General features: G+C 51.8%; 1 protein-coding gene across 1 annotated transcript; it reads left to right on the top strand.

Annotated features, from left to right (window-relative positions):
* Nucleotides 1–12,473: 12,473 nt before the first annotated feature.
* LOC311165916 (olfactory receptor 14A16-like) lies at nucleotides 12,474–13,406 on the top strand (the record flags this gene model as incomplete). Its single annotated transcript, XM_084227405.1, has 1 exon — nucleotides 12,474–13,406. One exon carries the CDS (start codon nucleotides 12,474–12,476, stop codon nucleotides 13,404–13,406), a length of 933 nt encoding a protein of 310 aa, XP_084083531.1.
* Between the last annotated feature and the right edge of the window lie 2,488 nt (nucleotides 13,407–15,894).

Below are 15,894 nucleotides of genomic sequence, written 5' to 3' on the forward strand. Positions count from 1 at the left end.
GCATGGATAAAAGGCACCATGGATCATCAGGGCTCTTCCCAACGGGGGACCTCCAATGGGGGATGAAGCTGGAGCAGGGCATGAAGCTCTTTCTGCAGTTGGGGCAGTGGCAGGGTTTCCCTCACCGGTGTCTCCGTTGGTGTCTGCTCAAGTGTGAGCTCGTGGTGAAGCACTTCCCACACTGGGGACACTCGTAGGGCCTCTCCCCAGTGTGGATGCGCTGGTGGGTAACGAGGGTGGAGTTGCGGTTGAAGCCCTTCCCACACTCAGGGCAGCGGAAGGGCCTCTCATCCGTGTGGATCCGCTCATGCTGGAGGAGATTGGAGCTGGTGTGAAACCTCTTCCCACACTGGGTGCACTCATAGGGCCTCTCCCCAGTGTGGATGCGCTGGTGCCTGATGAGGTCAGAGTTTTGCTTGAAGCCCTTCCCACACTCAGGGCAGCAAAAGGGCCTCTCATCCATGTGAATCCGCTGGTGCTGGAGGAGATTGGATCTGCTCTGAAATCTCTTCTGCAACTCAGGACACTCGTAGGGCCTCTCCCCAGTGTGGATGCGTTTGTGCTTGATGAGATCTGAGCTGCAGCTGAAGCCCTTCCCACACTCCCCAGACTCATAGGCCCATTCCCTGGTGTGGATCATTTGGTGGCTGATCAGGTCAGAGCTCTGCCTGAAGCTCGTCCCACATTCCAAACACTTGTAGGGCTTTTCTTCCATGAGGTTCTTCTGTGGGGATTTGTCCTCCCTGGTCTCCATCCTCTGCTCTTTCCCTGGGGAAGGAAGGACAAGGAGAGGATAGGATTTGCCTCCATGACTGAGGGAAGGGGAAGGAGATTCCCCCAGTGCATCCCCAGCAGGATGGCGTTGGCAGCAGGGCTGTCCTGCAGCTGGGGGCCGTGCTGGTCTGGGAGATGGAGCAGGAGAGATGGGGAAAAAGGCAGTTACTTCTTCCTCACCTCCCTGGGTGTCCTGGGGCATTGTGTCAGTTTGAAAAGACAGGTGTCTGCTAAGGACGGCAGGAGCCTCCTCTGAAATGGAAAATGTTAACCGTCTCCCTTGGAATTATAATTTTCAAAAGAAGGGGCTGTTAAGCAAAAGCTATGGGAATAGGAATCACAGTTCTTTAGTAGGAAAATTAAAAATAGAAATGCAATAATACTACAAAACTACTTACAGAGTCAGAATACAACCTGACATGCTGTGGCTCAGGGTGTTGGTAGCACTCCCGTTAAATGGTGGCTGCCGTCCTCCTGCAGTGACAGATGTGGATTTGTTGGAGCAGTGATGCTGTAGAGGGGTGGAGTTTTCCTCTGAAGGTCCAGTGGTGGTATCGATGGGCCTGGTCTTCCTCTGGGATCCAGTGGAGCTGAAAGCTGCTCTTCTGGGAATCCTGTGGGAGAAGGCTGTCTCTGCTGTTCACATTCTCAGCTTATATCCAGTTAGGAATGCTCGGCTCCTCCCTCTGGGCGGAGCACCTCACAATGGGATGATGGAATTTTTATCAGTCCTGTAGTGACACTCAATGGCCCATTCACAGAAGATATCTCCCCAGAGGGAGGATTCACTGTGGAAGAGATAAAGTAAACTGCTCAATTAACAGATAACTGCCCCACCTTTACCAGATGGTAATTGCACACACACCCAGCTAAACCTGAGACACTGTTGCAGCTGTGGAAAGCAGGATTTGGTACCAGGACTTGTTAGGGATTGCAGCCCTGACTGAAGGCAGAGATGGAATCTCCAGAGCATGCGGCCAGAAATGGAGAATTGAGTGATAATCATTTCAACATCTTCTCTTTTGGAATTATTTTCTAATGATTTCTTGCTTTGCCTATCTAATACTTTTGTAATTTTTGACAAATTTGCATTACCTAAGTTACACTGTTCCTTAAGTTAAGTTGGTGTCTGTGTCTTTGGTGCTGACCCTCCCCACCGGCAAAACAGGGCCTCCTCCTGCCTAAGTGTTACCTGGGAAGACAAAAACCCTCACTCCAAATGTCCCTCCTTCCTCTTTGTTCTTCCCACATTATACACTGATCACGATGTCCTATGGTCTGGGGTATCCCTGGGCTCATTTGGGGTAACCTGTCCTGGCTGTGTCCCCTTACAACCTCCCCCACAGCCCCAGCCCCTCTGCAGCGTGGCCGGACGAGGGGCAGGACAGGCCTTGGCTCAGTGCGAGCTCAGCAAGAACAAAACCATCTCTGCGTGCTCAGCCCTGTGCTCAGCCCCGGCCCCCGCATTCCCTCCACTCCCAGCCCGGACCCCCCTTTCCCACCCCTCTGCCCCACGGCCTCCGCAGCACCGGCTGCTGGCTGGGGGGAGCCCCTGATCGGCCCCAGGGGTGAGCAGGGGGCACGGGGACACCCCTGGTGCGGATCCGTCCTCCCAGCCCGAGCCCCAAATTCTGCTCTGGGGGACGCTGGGCTCCGCGGGTCCGCCTGGCAATCGGTGAGTCATCGGCGAGAAAAGCTCTGGTTGCCTGGAAATTAGTGCATTCTCTGATTAGCTGGAATTGTGAAAGGCGCTGCACCCTGCGGGTGTGCCTGGGAGCTGCGGAGTCCAGGCTGGAGCCTTTGCCTCTTTCTTTCCCTCCCTCTGAGACCATTTTCCGATTTCTTTCTTTCCCTCTGAGAACTTTTTCCTATTTCTTTCTCTCCCTCTGACACCTCTTCCCTATTTCTTTCTCTCCATCTGAGATCACGTTCCTCTTTGTTTCTCCCGCCCCAGACCAGTTTCCTATTTCTTTGTCTCTCTGAGACCTCTTCCCGATTTCTTTCTCTCCCTTTTCTCTCCACATTTCTTGTTCCGTTCAATCCAAGTTCGAGCAGATCCACAGGTTGCATTCCCACACTCTCATTTGCACCTTCACTGGGGCAGAGGCGTCTCTCTCTTGTGAGATCGTAACCCAAGGGCTCCCTTCCCACCGCAATCATTTCGGGATTCTGTCGGGGACTCCCTTCCACTTCCTCTCTCCCTTTGATTCTAGCTAGAACTTCAAGCAGAGCTCTAGAGTGTGTTGGAAAATGTCCAGCAAAGCCACCTTTGCTGTGAGCTCTGGGAGCCCACAGAGCTGCTGGACCTTGTCCCCTGGCCCTGCACAGCTCCTTGGCAGGCACGACAGGAGCAGCACCCTGGGAGCCTCGGAAATGCCCCTCTGGGATCCATGGCACACACTCCCAGGGGCTGGAATTCCAGTTCCCAGCCAGGAAAAATGTTCCTGCCCTTGAAGGCAACGACCTTAAGAAGGAGCCGTAAGCCAAGTGGAGCACGATCCTACAGTGACATTTCACTGCCAGCCTTCATAACTTCACCAATGGTTATTGTAGCTCATGGATTGGGAATGAAATCATGGAAAGGTATTTGGTGGGAGCTGCCCTGGGTCAAGGGAGACACTGAGAATCAGAGCAGGCACAGAAAGGCAGGAGAGAAATGAGGAAACAAACAAAATCAGTTGAGAAGGTGGCACTTTCAAAACAGAACTGGAACTGACTGAAAATGAATGGGAGAGAAAGAAACAATTTTGTAACTTTATTTACAATCAAAACACAATTTCCTCCCTTTCTCGCAAACCTTCTCCCGGTGTCATTCAGCAGGGCTGTCAGAAAATTCTTCACTCTGAGTGGATGTTCCAGGCTGCAGTCACAAGCAAACAGGGAATGGGGATTTTCTGGCTCCTAGGGAATCTGACATCCTCAGCTGAGGAGAGGAGGAGGCACCAGAAGAAAAGGGCACTTGGGCTTCATCCTTCCACAGGAATGAGGGAGGGGGAAATCTCTCGTTCTGTCTGCAGCTGCTCCCACAGGGATGTGAGGGCTGATCCCAGAGCCCCAAGGGTCACAGTCGGGCTGCCCTCAGGGAATGCTCGCCTGGTATTGAGGGGCAGGGTGGGAGCACCTGGATCATGGAGCACCCAGCTGTTCCCCGTGTTTAGAGGTCCTGAGGAGGGCTGGGATGATGCCAGGGACATCCTGCAGTGACATCCCCCCTGTCCTGCTCTGTGTGACCCTGATCCTCGTCTCAATCTCACTGCATGTTTAGACACAGTTCTGTATTTAATCTCATCCCAGTCCCAGTCCCAGTCTAGTCCCAGACCCTAATGCAACCCCAGCCCTAAAGCCAATCCCATGTCTACCATAACACCAATCCCAGCTCTAATCCAAATCTCAGCCCCAACTCCCATTCCAGCCCCAGTTCCAGCCCCTTCCTAAATCCTCAGCCCCAAACCAAATCCTAGGTTCAGCCCTTCTGGGGGTTTGGGGGTGTCTCTGTCCCTCTGACCTCGATGATGTTTGGCTGGGGCCACACCAGGGATGAGAGGGACGGAGACCCCCTGGCCTCCCCAGGTGTGAGAAGGTCGGAGAGCCCCCCCAGCCCCGAGCACCCTCAGCAGTGAGAGGGTCACAGAGCCCCTGGTCCCCAGCCCTGCACAGGCATTCCCTGAGGCCAGAGGGATGGAGACCTCCTGAGCATCCCCCAGAGTGAGGGGACAGAGACCCCTCAGCACCCCCTGGCAGAGGGGTGAGAGGGAGGGAAATCCCCTAAGAATTTCCTGGGGTGAGAATGATGGACATGCCCTGGGGAATGGCCTGGGGTGACAGGGACAGGGACAAACCCCTTCCAGCCCCTCCCAAGTATCCCCCAGGATGAGAGGCACAGAGATCCCTCGAGCATCCCATGGGCACTGGACAAAATAAACTTGGCAGAAATCAAACTTAACTCTGCATAAATCCCTTTAAGGAATATTTGATTTTCCCACAAGTCACTTGTGATGAAAATGCAAACAAAACCCAAACATTAATAAACCAACAATAGAAGCATTTCTGTGGTAATTCCAAGTTTCATTGGTTCCTGTACAGCTCCAGCTCAGCTGGCACATTCTGATAAAAGAAAAGTGGAAATTTGGCCCAATACAGTTTAAGAAAAGGAAGGGAAAGCTCTTTGTAGCTGTCACAAATGTGACAGGGACAAAGAGAAAAAAGATTCTCACATTTGGCAAAGCCCGCTGGCCTGAGAAAGAGAAAAGGGGACGACAGCAGGGGAGTGACAGGGACAGAGACCTCCCCTGGAGTGGGCCAAGTGTGACATTGTCCCCTATGTGTGTGGCCTTCCTGGGGTGGGGGTTTTACACCTGAACCAGTCTGGGTAAGGGGGGTGGTGTTCACCCCCCCTGAGCAGGGATTACCCCTCTGTTTCATGTTGCAATGTAAGATGTAACCAAAAGCATGTTTTCAATCACCATCTTCATAAACTGCTATAAACAGGTGGAGCAGTGTTCTTTATCTCTTCCATGACTCAGCCCTGATAATGCCCTCCGGGGGGTATCTTCTGTGAATGGGCCATTGAGTGTCACTGCAGGGCTGATAAAATTACATCCTCCCATTGTGGGATGCTCCATCCAGGGGGAGGATCCAGGCATTCCTACCTGGATAGAAGCTGAGGCTCGCAACAGCGGGAACACGTTCCCTACAGGATTCTCAGAGGACAAGAGCTCCATAACCACCTTTGGACCTTCAGAGGAAGACCAGACCCTTCTTCAGGATCACTGCTTTGACAGAATCATGTTCATCACTCCAACAGGACTGCAGCCACCATTTCATAGGACTGCTACCACCACCCTGTCCAACAGGCTGTCAGGTTATATCCTGACTCTGTCACTTTAAAGCAGGGTTTCTGTATCATGGCCTTGATCTTAATTTTCTTATTAAATTGTAATTCTGGCTTAGACTCTCCCCCAGGTTTGCCTTCAATCCAATACAAAACTCAATGTGCTCATCTCTTGTTTTCCTCTCAAAACAGGATATCCCATTCCCAAAATTTGGCCAGGTGGAGGAGGAGACTGTGGCGAAGAGGAAGTTGTACAGAACACCCAGGCAGGTGAGGAGGAAGTCAGTGCCCCTTTCCCCCTCTCTCCTGCTCCATCTCCCAGCCCACATGGCCCCCAGCTGCAAGACAACCCTGCTGCGAACACCATCCTGCTGGGGATGCACTCGGTGGATCTCCTTCCCCTTTCCTCTGGCATGGAGGAAAATCCCATCCTCTCCTTGTCCTTCCTCCCCCAGGGAAGGAGCTGAGGATAATGATCAGGGAGGACAAATCTCCGCAGCAGAACCTCGTAGAAGAAGCCGTTTTGAGTGGCTCCATGCCACAGGAATCCAACAGGGATGAAAATCCCTAGAGATCGCCCAGGAGGAAGGGCTCCAAACCCAGGCCAGGGTGCTCTGAGGAGGAAAGACCCACCCTTTGCCAGGAAGGTGGGCAGAGCTTCAGCCAGAGCTTGGAGCTGGTGGTCCATGAGCAGCTTCATGATAGGGAAAAGCCCCACAAGTTTTTGGAGTGCTGGAAGAGCTTCAGGCAGAGCTCCCACCTGATCAGCCACCAGATGATCCACACTGGGGAATGGGCCTATGCATGTCGGGAGTGTGGGAAGTGCTTCAAGTGCAGCTCCCACCTTGTCATCCACCAACACATTCACACTAGGGAGAGGCCCTATGAGTGTGGGGAATGTTGGATGAGTTTCAACTGGAGCTTCAGCCTGATCTGCCACCAGAGGATCCACACTGGGGAAAGGCCATACAAGTGGGGGGAATGTGGGATGGCCTTCAGTCAGAGGCCCCAGCTGATCATCCACCAAAAGATCCACTGTTCCAGATTGCAAGCAAGATGAATTCTATTACCATCTGTACGGCAGTTGTCTTTTGTCAAGTGGGCAATTCTCCTTATCTCTCTCTCTCAGTGATCACAAACACTCCTCCCTCGGGAGGGGACATCTGTTGATAACAGGCTATTGAATGTCACTGCATGGCTGATAAGAACTACAACATCCCATGGTGAGATGCTTTTCCCAGAGGGAGGAGCCAAGCGTTGCTACCCAGATATAATCTGGAGGTTCTGGAATAACTGCACGGTTTCTCCACTGGATTCCCCAGAGGAACAACAGCTGCCTCTTCTTCCACTGGATTGTCAGAGGAAGACTACACCCTTTTCTACAGGATCCCTGCTCCAGCAGAACCACACCTGACACTCCAGGAGGACTCTCGAAGGGCACAGAAGTCTGTGACCCCGAGATGCATAAAAAGTCTCTGCTTCGGCCTGCGCAATTGAAGGATGAGTCGGAGTTCTTCAGTTTTTGGTCTTAGAAGTATTCATTATTTCTTATCTATAAAAATTTTTCCCCCACCCTGACAAGATCAGTCCAGCAGGACAGTTCCAGCCACTCTGACTGCCCCTGGGGTGGTGTTATATCTTTATAACCAAAACTACGTATAACATGTTTACAATTACTTTCCAATATCTATCACCTATACTAGACAGTGAGTTCCTACTCTAAACCAATCTAAATGTGCCAACATCACAGCAGAAGATGGAGGCAGAGAAGAAGAAGGCTAGACATGCCCAAATCCCTCCATTTTACCCCCAAAACCCCCATTCTAAAAATCCCAAAATCTACTTTTTCACCCAGTGATAATTTTATTATTACACTAATTAAACTGCTGTGGCTTGTAGGTCTTCATACAGAGATGGCAATTTGCTCCACAGGTCATAATCAAAGTCACAGGTGTTCTGGGCTCCATGCCAGGGTCTCTGAAGCCCCTGGCAGGGGTCCTGGCAACTCCGGACACCCAGAGGAATGTCCTGAGTTCCGACAGAGGACGGCAGCTGCACTTCCAATTGGACTGCTACCAGCACCCTGACCAACAGGGTGTCAGGTTGAGTTCTGACTCTGTTGTTCTCTGTTATTCTAATGTACTGCATTGTTTATTTTATCTTTTTATTTTCTTCCCTATTAAAGAACTGTTGTTTCCTGCTCTCATATTTTTTGCCTGAGAGCCCCTTAATTTAAAATTTCTAGCAATTCGGAGGGGTGGGGAAGGTTTACGTTCTCCATTTCAGGGGAGGCTCCTGCCTTCCTTAGCAGACTCCTGTCTTTCCAAACTGAGACACTGATTTAGAAACTAAAAATGCAACTGAAACAGAGACAGAAAAACTAATAATAATATTAACCCTCATGAGAGAAATGCAAAAAGTCCCCATATTTAGTGGGACAGAAGAGGAAGAACTCCTTAAAATAGGAGCCAGGAAAGATAACAAAGGGAAGTAGAGATTAGCAGATGGGAGGCAAATGTTGAAGAAACCCCTTGCCAGGAAAATGCTAGAAGGCATACATTGAACAATACATTGGGGTACACAAGCGCTAAGTGATCAATTTCTAAGGGATTGGGAATGCATAGGAATTTTCAGAATAGCTAAGCAAGTAACTGAATGGTATGTGATATGTCAACAGGTGAATAAAAAATCATGATGAAAATACCCAGAGGAGTGTGAGAACTAGCCTTACAGCCCCTCCAAAGCATCCAAGTAGATTTACCGAGCTTTCCCACGTACAATGGTGGAAGTTTTTGCCAGTGATAGTAGATCATGGGATTCATTGGGTTGAGGTGGTACCCACTGTGAAAACCAGTGCCAATGTTGTGAGTAAAACACTTCTAGAATCAATCACTCCCTGATATGCGATGGCAAACAAGATTGATTCAGACCAGGGAACTTATTTAACATCGAAGATATTGCAGAAAGTTTTTCAGACCCTGGGAGTAAAATGGGAATTAAACACTCCATGGCATCTACAGCATTCCGGTCAGATTGAGAGAATGAAGGAAACTCTTAAAAGAGCTCTAGTTAAGGTAATGATTGAAACCCAAATGTCATGGATAATATGTCCCCCTTTGGCTTATTACGGATTAGAACCCCATCCCGGTCAGATTTGGGGTGTCACCCTATGAAATGATGTTTTGGTTACCCTTCTTGACCTCACCCCAGAAGGTTGCCACCTATGAGGAAGGGGAAGCCAATGCCAAGCAATAAGTTATGTCTATAGCACAAACCTTAGAAGGGCTAAGACATGAAGGGGCGATTCCTCAAACTACCATCCTGGATTTCAGAATCCATAATATTAATCCTGGGAATTGGGTGATGTTTAGGTTATGGATAGATCATCCTCTAACTCCCAGTGGGAAGGTCCCTTTCGGGTACTGCTCACCACCGAATCGGCCATGCACACTGCAGAGTGGGGATGGACTCATGCCAACAGAGTCAAAAGCCCAGTAGAAGAACCCAAAAAGTGGACACTAACATCCGGGCTGGGTGAAACAAGATTGACTTTCAAGCAGAGACTGAAAGATATCCAAAAAAACACCAAGACGCCCAAAAAGTAGAGTCAAGCTTCCACCAACCAGCTTGAGAACTGTCTTCTTGTTTTAATGGGTGAGAATTACCAGCATTTGTTGAGGGGAAGTACACAAGGGACAGTAAAAGGTAATGGGAGAGCTTCTTCAAGAAAGTAAGACAAAGGAAGGAGGGCAAGACTGGGTTGGCCCCTTAGTTTGCTACCAAAATGTTCCATAGCCCTGCTGTGGGTAGCAACCCCGTAGGCATGGTAAGGTAGGTACAAAAGGCCAGACCTGACCTCTATAATTCTTCAGTTGTCTTTTAATACAACAGGGACTGGAGGGCAGGACTGAGCTGGCCTCTATACTCACCCCTAAGATACACCAACTATGGGTAGCAGCCACATAGCACGATAGATGGGAATCAAAGCCATAGTGGATTTGCTTGATCCTAATGAGCCCTGTGGTGCATTTGGAGCTGAGCCCTTGAACCTCAGGGCCTGAGAGGAGATTGCACAAACCTTTCCAGGAGTCAGTCAGAAGAAAACCTCAAAGTGTCTCTAAGCATGAATGGGTCCCACTGAGGTCCATCCCCAACACAGACTCCTCATGGACTCCTTGGAGGAGAGAATTGGTGGCCAGGGTGGCACAAAAACCTCTCAGAAGCCTCAGTGAGGAAAGGCAATTTCAAAGTACCTTAAAAAATTTTAGTATCTTAAAGTAATAATGAGCCCCACTGAGTGTCAGTACAAAGCTCTCCAGGGACTCATTAAAGCAGATAATTGGGACCATGATTGCACAAAACTCTCACTGAGTCTCTATCAAAAGAGAAACACCAAGTACCTTAAAATAACTGAAGTACCTTGAAGCATTAATGAGCCCCACTGAGTGTTGTTACTGACAAAGCCTCTCCAGGGACTAATTACAGCACATAATTGGAGGCCATGACTGCACAGATCTCTCAGAGACTCCAAGCTGAAAAGCCAAACCCAAAGTCCTTTGAAAAACCTGCAATCCCTGGGAGCATTCAGGAGCCCCCAGGGCCATTCCTGATCAAGGCTCCCCAGGGACTCCTTCCAGCAGATTCTTGAGGCCACTGGGATGTGGGCTAGGGGATCATGCTGAGGGCAGGACAAGGGAGTGACAGTGCCCAGCCTGGCTGGGGCTGTGCCAGGAGGCCCCAGTGCCTCAGGACAAGGTGTCTCCTCACAGCCCTTGGTGGCACAGACCCTGCTGTGCCCCAGGGCACCAAGACTTGGCTTCTCTTTGTCCCCACCTGCCATCACTGCATCCAGTTCTCTGCTCTGCCTGGGGCCTGGGGACACTTTCTCAGTTGTGTCCCTCAGTGGGACCCATTAAAAGTCCAAGAAACTTTGGAGTTGGATTCTGACTTGGAGTTCTGGAGTGGTTTCTTCAGCTCGTCTCTCAGGGACTGATGTTCAGGGCCTGAGCACAAAGCCCCAGAGGCTCATTAAAGTCCTTGTGCTGTGTCTGTGCTGCTGAGCTGAGCCGGGCTCCTGGCACAGAGGCAGCTCCTGGTAACCAAGAAGAGCTTCAAAAGCACATTTCTCTTGATGAGCAGCTTTTCTCCCAGCCCAGCAGGACTGGGACACTGCCTGCAGCCACCCTGGGCACAGCACAGAGGCACAGAGAGCTTCAGTCAGTCAGGGCTGGGAAGGTGCTGAGTAGTGCCTGGGGCAGAATCACTGCCAGCTCTTGGCACAGGAACCTCTGGCTGCAGGACAATGCAGCTGCAGCTCCTGGAGCGATCTCCTAAAGCTGCAACATCCCAATGCCTACAGACGCTGTGAGTACAACTCTGGGTATTTCTGGTGCATGGGAGGTGAAATGCTCATGAAGTTCTGACATGCTGAGGGGATCAGTCATAGAATATTTCCAAGAGAAGAATTTGGATAAAAATGAGGACATTTCCAAAGCCTTTGTATTCAGTTTCCTTCTAGTGGAGAATGGCAGGGAGAGGGAGATAGATATTAAATGTTGATTACTACCTAATAATTATTAATTTTGACAAGTGTCTGCAAGATCTGAATGGTTTTAGTGATCAAGAGGTTCAGAGGAGATCCCTAATGTGCTTTCAGTCCCTCTGCCCATGGACAGCACCAGCAGCACCTTTGCTGGAGCCATCGGTTAGTGTGAGCTGTCCTTTCTCCACACTGCAAACAGAACCTGCCCCCAGCCCGTGCCCTGCAAACAGACAGAGTTCTGTCAGGCCAGGGAGAGTGCACAGAGATTTGTGAGTGCCGGCACAGAGAGATCAGACATAGGGAAACACCTGCAGGAGGAAAATCTCCAGAAAGCAGAGAGAGAATCAGACAATGAGACAAAACAAAACCAGAAATGCTGTGGTTGGGAGAGTTGAGAGATCCCCACAGGATCCCCTCCAGTGCAGCCCCTCCGTCTGAACAAGGCCCCTCCCTCCTGTGCCCCCAGCCAAGCCTCTGCCCTCAGGGCCGGGTCTCCAAGGTGTGCAGCCCCTCCTGTGCAGGCAGAGCTGCAGCAGAACCGTGGGGCAGGTCTGCAGCCCCAGGCCCAGTTCCCTCTGCAGAACACAGGGCTGGGAGCAGCTGCCTGGCACTGGGGGCTCTGGCAGGGGTACAGCTGGCTCGGGGTGATGGTGTCCCCAGTGCCTGGCTCTGGGCAATGCTGTTCGTGCAGCCAGGGAAGGAGCTGCATCTCCCTTCATCCAATGCCATCATAAGGACACTTGCAAGTCTCCCTGAGATTTCAGTCCAAGCTGGGAGCTTCAATGCAGCATGCAAACCTGACCGAGAGCATCTTTGAGTTGTAAGATTGATGGGGAAGGGCACAGATCTTCTAACACTGACAGTGCTGCTGGATTGTTGAAATGAGCCACAGTAATGCTTGGATACAGAAGTGGAGCTGGGCTGTGGTGGATCCATCTACTCTCAGCTTTACCTGGGGCATTTTTGGGGAAACATGGGAAACTGATTGACCTCCACCTGACAAAGGCTAAAGCCCTGAGAAATTGTGTACAGGTCAGAATGATGGACCACCTCCCGTCACTCTCCACTCATAACTTTGCCTCACAGAATTTGCGCTGTTTTCCCTGGGTGCAGCAGAAATGCTGAGAGTTTCTGATATCCAAGAATACCAGGAAAGATAAGGGAGAGCTTAAAAAGAAAACCCCAGAACTCTTGAAAAAAAAGGGTCTGTGTGTGTGTTCTAGGGAAGGTGCATGGGAAATGGATTTGATTTTGGTTACAGGTAACTCCTATAACCCTTCACTGTCCTTTTCTCCATGAACAGGTCCCCAAGTGCAGCCCCAGCCAATGTCCAACAGCAGCTCCATCAGCCACTTCCTCCTGCTGGCATTGGCAGACACGCGGCAGCTGCAGCTCCTGCACTTCTGCCTCTTACTGGGCATCTCCCTGGCTGCCCTCCTGGCCAACGGTCTCATCATCAGCGCCATAGTCTGCGGCCACCACCGGCACACACCCATGTTTTTCTTCCTGCTCAACCTGGCTGTCACTGACCTGGGCTCCATCTGCACCACTGTGCCCAAAGCCATGCACAATTCCCTCTGGAACACCAGGAACATCTCATACACAGGATGTGCTGCACAGCTCTTTTTCTTTTTCTTCTTCATTGCAGCAGAGTATTTCCTCCTGACCATCATGTGCTACGATCGCTACGTGTCTATCTGCAAACCCCTGCACTATGGGACCCTCCTGGGCAGCAGAACTTGTGCCCACATGGCAGCAGCTGCCTGGGCCAGTGCCTTGCTCTATTCAGTTTTGCACACGGCCAATACATTTTCCCTGCCCCTGTGCCATGGAAATGCCCTGGGCCAGTTCTTCTGTGAAATCCCTCAGATCCTCAAGCTCTCCTGCTCCAAATCATATCTTAGGGACCTTGGGCTTCTTGCTGTTAGTGTGTGTTTTGTATTTGGCTGTTTTGTATTCAACGTTTTCTCCTATGTGCAGATCTTCAGGGCTGTGCTGAGGATCCCCTCTGAGCAGGGACGGCACAAAGCATTTTCCACCTGCCTCCCTCACCTGGCTGTGGTCTCCCTGTTTCTCAGCACTGCCACATTTGCCTACCTAAAGCCCCCCTCCATGTCCTCCCCATCCCTGGATTTGGCCCTGTCAGTTCTGTACTCAGTGGTGCCTCCAACCCTGAACCCCCTCATCTACAGTCTGAGGAACCAGGAGCTCAAGACTGCAGTGTGGACACTGATGACTGGATGCTTTCAGGGACATTAAACTGCTGGCCAATTTCTGTAAATCACTTGTAATAAAAATCATGTTTGGTACGTCTTGTTGGTTTAGTCGTGGGATTTGTTCCTTTGTTTTAGTGTTTTCATATTGTCCACAAAGAAAAGACTTTCTTTTTTGGAATTTGTAATGTTTTTTCTCTCCACCTTCCCTGTGGCCACAGACTGTGTCAATGAGGGGCTGTGCTCTAGGAACAAAAGGATCTCCCAGCAAAGTTTCCTGCAGAGATGCCCTTTTGTTGCCTTCCCTGGAGCTGCAGCAGCAATGTCTGAGTGCAGAGCTGGGGGCAGATCAGTGCTGGCACAGCAGCAGCAGTACTTAGTGTTGCCAGTACTGCTCCCATGGCCCTGCCCCACTGCCCTGGTGGCCCTGGTGTTCCTGTAGGGCCTGAGTGCTCCCAGGGCCAGGCACAGAGCTGGGGTGGCAGTGCCGGGGCTGCAGCAGGGACAGGCCATGGGCACTGCTGGGGCAGCGCTGACGCCTCAGGCCAGGCCCTGGGGGCTCCAGGCTCCTTGCCCAGGCTTTCTCAAGAACATGTACAGGCCAATGCTGAGCACAGAAAACCCCTGTGAGCAGCCCCAGGGTGGCCGTGGGCAGGCTGGGGGCAAACAGCATGGCTGGTGCTCTGCAAGGGCCCTGGGGGAGATGGGAAGGAGCAGCAGAGCAGGGGCTGATCCATCCCCAGTGCGCTGGACAGTCGAGGGCACGGTCCCAGCAAGTCCTCATGGAGCTGCCAACAACATCCCCCCTCTGCAGCCCTGGCCTCTGCCCCAGCTCAAACAGGTGGCCCATCCTTGCAGGCACAGACATGGCAGCACTGGCTCAGGAGCCCCTGTTTGCATTGCACAGAGCAGGGGGGAGCACCCCCATGCTGTTGCTGTGGGGACATGAACCTGAGGGAGCACAAATGCCATCAGCCCCTGGGGCCAGCAAGGGCTGGGGGACACCAGGGAAACCACTCAGCTTTGTCGTGGCCTCTGCAGTCAGCCAGAAAGTTTGTTCCCATCAGCTGGGAATTTCCTGTCCCAGACGCTGTTGTTCAGAGTCAGGGCAGCCTGGCAGCCACCCCCAAATTGCCCTGAGCATTTCCTTGGCTTCACCTTAGATTTCTTTACACTTCCTGCTACAGTTTTTTTCCTGTTGCCCACCCTGGTTCCCTCTCCTGCAAACAGCCCATCCCTGTTTGCCCTTTCCTCTCTGGCCCCACTCCCCATTGCAGTTCCCGACTTGGCACCATGGGAACGTCCCTTGGGGAGCAGGATCATCCTACAAGTGCTGCAGGAATTGTCTGCAGGCTCCTGCAGTGCCTGGTGCTGCTTCCTTGCCAGAAGCACCACAGGCCAGGGGGGCACATCTGGGCTGCTGTGTCTGCCTCTGGGTATCCCTGTTCTGGGCAATGAGGAGGAGCTGCAGAGGCTCTGCAGGACTGACAGGATGGGCTTTGGGCCTGGGAGGAGAAGCTGAGGGACCTGGGCTGCTGGAGCTTCTCAAGAGGAGGCCCAGGGCTCATCCTGCAGCTGCTCCAAGGGTGGCTTCAGAGAACCACAGAATCACTTAGGTTGGAAAAGACCTTGGAGATCATTAAGTCCAACCTGTGCTTTGATACCACCTTGTCTCCCCTAAGCCTCCTGTTCTCCAGGATAAACAACCCCAGCTCCCTCAGCTGCTCCTCACAGCACCTGTGCTCCAGACTCCTCCCCAGCTTTGTTGCCCTTCTCTGGACATGCTCCAGCCCCTCCATGTCCTTCCTAAATTGGGGGGCCCAAAACTGGACACAGCACTCCAGGTGCTACCCAACCAGTGCAGAGCACAGGGGAGAACCTGTTAAACCTCGCCTTGTTGGATTTGGTCTCTGGATCCAGCCTGTCCAGGCCCCTGTGCAGAGCCCTCCTACCCTCCAGCAGATCAACACTCCCAGACAACTTGGTGTCACCACGGTTCCAGGAGGCCCCAGAGTGTCCCAATAGTCTCCATGATTCCATGAGGCCTCCCAGGGTCACATTGTCCCTTTGGTTCCATGGGACCCCTTGGTGTCACAAAGTCCCTTGGATCCTCGGGCCCCACAGTGTCACAGTGGTGCTGTGGTCCCCCAAGGCCCTGCAGTGTCACAATGGCCCTTGGTCCCCAAAGCCCTGCAGTGTCACACTGGTTCCATGAGGTCTGGCAGTGCAGCAATGCTCTCCTTGGTTCCAGAGTGTCACAATGTCCTCTTGGTCCCATGGGAACCACGGTGTCAAACATGTTTCCTTCATTCCAAGAGTCCCCAAGGAGCAGCACTGGGCCTTTTGTTCCATGGGGTCTTGCCACAATGGCCACAATGTCACAATGTGTCACAATGTCACAATGGCACCATCATGACACAAGGTCCTGCTCTGTCACAATGCTCTGCATGGTTCCACAAGGCCCCTCAGGGTCACAGTGGCCTCTGTGCTTGCACCAGGATCCAGACTCTCACAATGGACTCCTTGCTTCCATT

Source organism: Fringilla coelebs (assembly GCF_963513975.1).
Source record: "Fringilla coelebs genome assembly, contig: SCAFFOLD_33, whole genome shotgun sequence".
Classification (NCBI taxonomy): domain Eukaryota; kingdom Metazoa; phylum Chordata; class Aves; order Passeriformes; family Fringillidae; genus Fringilla; species Fringilla coelebs.